At 46.5% G+C, this 4064-nt stretch overlaps 1 protein-coding gene across 1 annotated transcript; it reads right to left on the bottom strand.

Annotated features, from left to right (window-relative positions):
- Positions 1–331: 331 nt before the first annotated feature.
- On the bottom strand, positions 332–3756 carry bdh1 (3-hydroxybutyrate dehydrogenase, type 1). The gene is made up of 5 exons (XM_076721619.1): positions 3092–3756; positions 2739–2849; positions 2381–2522; positions 2138–2290; positions 332–1581 (listed from the first exon to the last, which is right to left on the bottom strand). Exons 1-5 carry the CDS (start codon positions 3302–3304, stop codon positions 1115–1117), a joined length of 1086 nt encoding a protein of 361 aa, XP_076577734.1. The 5' UTR covers positions 3305–3756; the 3' UTR covers positions 332–1114.
- Positions 3757–4064: the final 308 nt, after the last annotated feature.

Below are 4064 nucleotides of genomic sequence, written 5' to 3'. Positions count from 1 at the left end.
CCACGTCTGCTGTTTTGATAAATGTTGGTCCTTCCACTTTCACTTTTTCTTGAAGCAGTATTTTACTGAATTGTGAAACACAGCAGTTGTTTTACAGACTCGACCTCGTGTTTGAAAGCTGGGCGGACTTTTCCTCTCTGTGCTTTACCTTTTGCTATAACGTGATTATAATGCAGCTTAAATTGGGACATTATCTGACAGACAGCAGATGGTTCATGCCTGAGGACGGCAGTGGTAGTTTTGTGTGATGCACGTGTGCCACCCGGTGGCCGTTTGTTTCATTGCACCCACTGGCACCACCCACGTCAAATGAGACCCACGAAGCAGCATCTCATTTTGGTCACTTTATTTCAAATCATTCCTGGAAAAAAAATGATAGTGTGATTGAAGTATTTTCAAAATAAAACGCTCTATTGATTCCCATTATTTTATATACAAAATGCTTTTCCACCAGGGAGGTGGGGAGGGGAGGGGCCTTTGTGTCCAATCATGCCCATTAATCACATCAATCAACCTCACTGTCCCGAGTCGCACGCAGGATCTCATGGCGCATGTGAGACAAAGTGGGCTTGTGTTGGTTGTTGCGTAACTTTGGGGCGAGTCGAGCCAAATCTCACCACGGTCTTACAGAAGCCGACCTTGGTTTGTTCCGGCGTCGCCCACAACAGACCAGCAGGGGCCTTCTCTTGAGCTCTACCAGCTTTGGTCCTCGTACCAGTGGGGCTCCAGAAGATTCCCATAAGGCAAAACATTACAAGTATCAGAGGAAAAAAAAAAAAAAGGATATAAAGATATAATAAAAACACAACAAGCAATACCGATGCAGTAACTGTAGCTACGAGTGTCATAGCCCTGCTGGTATCCAACACAAAGTAGTTACTACTTATCACGGAATATATCTGTATAGATAGTTATGTTTCTGTCAGACATACAAAAAGCAAAGTGCACTTGATTGAGTTTAAAAAACCGTTTGATCAGTGAGTGATTGAGTGCCGAGGAGTGCACAGCAGAGACGCCTCCTCTCGGTGAGTTTGTAGATCTGCTCGGTGCTGCGTAGCTGAAGAATATGCTGCTATGTGTGATCTGAAGGGGCGCTAGTACAGGAACCGCTCGGTTAAAAGTAGAGGAAGTCGGATATGGCGCCGGGCAGGTGGGTCATGAGCTGCACTCGGATCCACCAGTGAGGCTCCATGGGGTTGTATCGAGTGTAAGGACGCTTGGACATGATGGCGTCGGTGATGTCATCCAGGACCGGGGCCACGTCCTTCTGCCCGCTGTTGCAGTAAGAGCGCATCAGAGCCATGTGGTGCTCGAAGTGGGCTTTCCCATAATCCTCCTTCACGTGCGAGGGCGCCTCACTCCAGAGCTTATTGGCCGTGCTCGCCACGATGTCGCGGGTCAGGATGCCCGTGGCCACGATGAAGTTCCCCGGTTCGACTACGGACACTTTCACCCCCCAGGCCTTCATCTCGTAGCGAAGGCAATCAGAGAACGCTTCCACGCCGTATTTCGAGACACAATAAGGCGAGCGCATGATGTTTCCCATCCTCCCGTACATGCTGGCCAGGTTCACCACACGGCCTGCAGAGATGAGGGCAGCACAGTGAGGCCTAAACGCTCTCCTGCAACCACAATTTGTCGGTTTACTTCTCCTCAAAGCAAACGTTGAACAGTGTGGTATGACAGTTTCATGCAGCACCTGTGTTATAAGCTTTAAACTGGCCTTTCGATGACTACCACAACAAGGTTATATCATACTGACTTTTCAGTTTAGATTTCTATCATTGTCATTTGTGTTTCCTGTTTAAGCACTTTGTTATGAAACGTGCAACACAAAAGCTTCTGTTAACATGAAAGATTTCATGTCACAGTACAGAGAATAAATCAGTCTTTCAGTTTCAGGCTTGTTTGCATTGTTGGCATACATCAAAACTTACTGACCGGCTGCAAGTTTTTAGTTCAAACAGGAATTCGAAGAATGCGTATAATCCCTCATCAAGAACAATCCAAGGTGCTGGACCCTTTAACAGCTGGACTCTGTCACTTTCAACACTATTTAACTTTCTTAGCTAACGTTTGCTTTCTCGTGTTTATATGTCACTCTGTATTAATGTGTAATGTGCGGTGTTATTCTGACCTTTGGCCTTGCGGATCAGCGGCAGCACGGCTTTGGTGACCCTGATCGTGCCCCACAGGTTGACCTCGGACACCTGCTTGTAGGTGTCCATGGACGTAAACTCTACTTCTCCAAACGTTGACACTCCGGCGTTGTTCACCACAGCCCACAGACCTGCGTCATGACCGGTGAAAAGTCTGTGAATGAACACACACACTCACCTTCTTTAGAGATGTTAGTGAACACGGGCACAGGGATATTTACCTCTTTCTGCATCAGCCAGGTTGTCTTTGATATACTCCACCGCCTGGTTCACCTGCTCGTCACTGCAGACATCCAGCTGGACGACCTTCATGCGATCTGAGTGGAATTCCTCCAGTTCCTTCGCACCCTCTCCGCCTTTATCCTGCAGGGATCATATGTCTCTTCGGTTACCCCAAAACACTGAAATGCACACTCTTTAATCTATAACTAACATGTTACAGTCCCACATTTGCACTCAAACTGAGAGCTCGGTGCGACTGCAGGCTGTGGAGTTGACTCTGCAGAACAGCTCCAGCAGGAGCGGATCAGTCTGGCTTTCGTGAGCTTTGCAGGGCTGTTGTACATATTTTATCTGTACCTTCAGAAGACATCCAGCAAAGACGGTGAAGCCAAGCTTGTGCAGATGTTTGGCAAGTGCATGACCAAATCCACTGTCACAGCCTGTAACAAGCACAGCTTTCTGCTTCACCTGCACAGAGAAGCAGAATAAAGGCTTTTCTTATTTATCCCCAAGAGATATAAAAAGCTGCAAAGGCACACAAAAACACAATAGAAAGGCTTAATTATGTACACGTAATAACAACAAATATTCCACAAGGAAGACTTTAAAAGTTATTTGTACAAATGTACAAAACAGCACAATTTCACTATTTACAGCAAATTCTTGAACTAACAGAGCACATATGTTCGTTCGGTGTTGGGTCACATTACCTCCACCAGTCCTCTGGGAATTCGGGGCGTCGCAACATACAGCACAAAAAGTAAATAAAGCATAACTATGCACTCGGTGACGCTCGTCTCCGGTAACCCGAACATCCTCATCGCCGCGTTCAGCAGAGCAGGCAGTCCCAAACCCAACACCACCGTCAGAAACACTGAAAACGACACCAGAAGTGCCACTCGGAACACGGAGAGCGGGGCCATCTTGACGGAATGGTGTGTTTACTTTCCTGGCGAAGCGGTCTGCATCACCCACGGCGGGGTCACGGCACGCCCCCCGTGTCAGCTCGCCGAAGTCCCCGGGCTGCGTTCGAGTTAACGGGAAGGGAATATGTGTTATTAGAGAGTCAGCGGTACAACACTTGTACCGGTTCGGTCGCTTCGCTCACTACGTTATTTATTCTCCATAAACTTGTAACACTAAGCTAAGCTAACTCGCTGTTAACGGCTGTCCGTAACGTTAAGTGCACCGTTCATCCGGAACTTTCCACCAAACATGCTTATAGAAGAGACAGCGTCGGCAGTGTCCACTCATTACATTTAAAGAGTCAGCCTCTGGTGCAAAATGACAGGTTACAAAACATTTTTGTCCATTTTGTTCGAGAGTTAATAGACTTAATTAAGGTCCGGTCTGGCCATCAACGGCATTCAAGCGAAACCGGAAGTGGTCAGCAGTGAAGTTTCTTGCCTTCTTCTTCTTCTTGGTTTAAATCTGTTCGATGTGTGATTCATGTTCTGATGGGAAATGGACTTAAGGTATGTCAGTCCTGCAGACGCACGCGCACACAGGTGGAAGATGTACTTGCACTTAAAAAAAAAAAAATACTTAACACTTAAAACTAAGTGGAAAAATATCAGCATGAAAACACACTTAGTTAAAGTACTGTGTGTTACATTACCAGATTACAATTATTGATGCATTCATGTGTGCCTCACTTTAATGTTGTAGCTGTTGAACGAGGGT

The sequence above is a fragment of the Chaetodon auriga genome, chromosome 21 (genome assembly GCF_051107435.1).
Source record: "Chaetodon auriga isolate fChaAug3 chromosome 21, fChaAug3.hap1, whole genome shotgun sequence".
In the NCBI taxonomy this organism is placed as follows: domain Eukaryota; kingdom Metazoa; phylum Chordata; class Actinopteri; order Chaetodontiformes; family Chaetodontidae; genus Chaetodon; species Chaetodon auriga.
The sequence above is the reverse complement of the archived record's forward strand: the minus strand, read 5'-3'. Positions and strand labels throughout refer to the sequence as shown.

What these genes read in the sequence shown, in the direction of transcription:
- bdh1 (XM_076721619.1), bottom strand. Translation starts at nt 3,304, where the DNA reads ATGGCCCCGCTCTCCGTGTTCCGAGTGGCACTTCTGGTGTCGTTTTCA. An exon ending in TTGCTGGATGTCTTCTGAAG is followed by an intron (nt 2,523 to 2,738) that starts GTACAGATAAAA and finishes TGATCCCTGCAG; the next exon opens with GATAAAGGCGGAGAGGGTGC. An exon ending in CCTGGCTGATGCAGAAAGAG is followed by an intron (nt 2,291 to 2,380) that starts GTAAATATCCCT and finishes GTCATGACGCAG; the next exon opens with GTCTGTGGGCTGTGGTGAAC.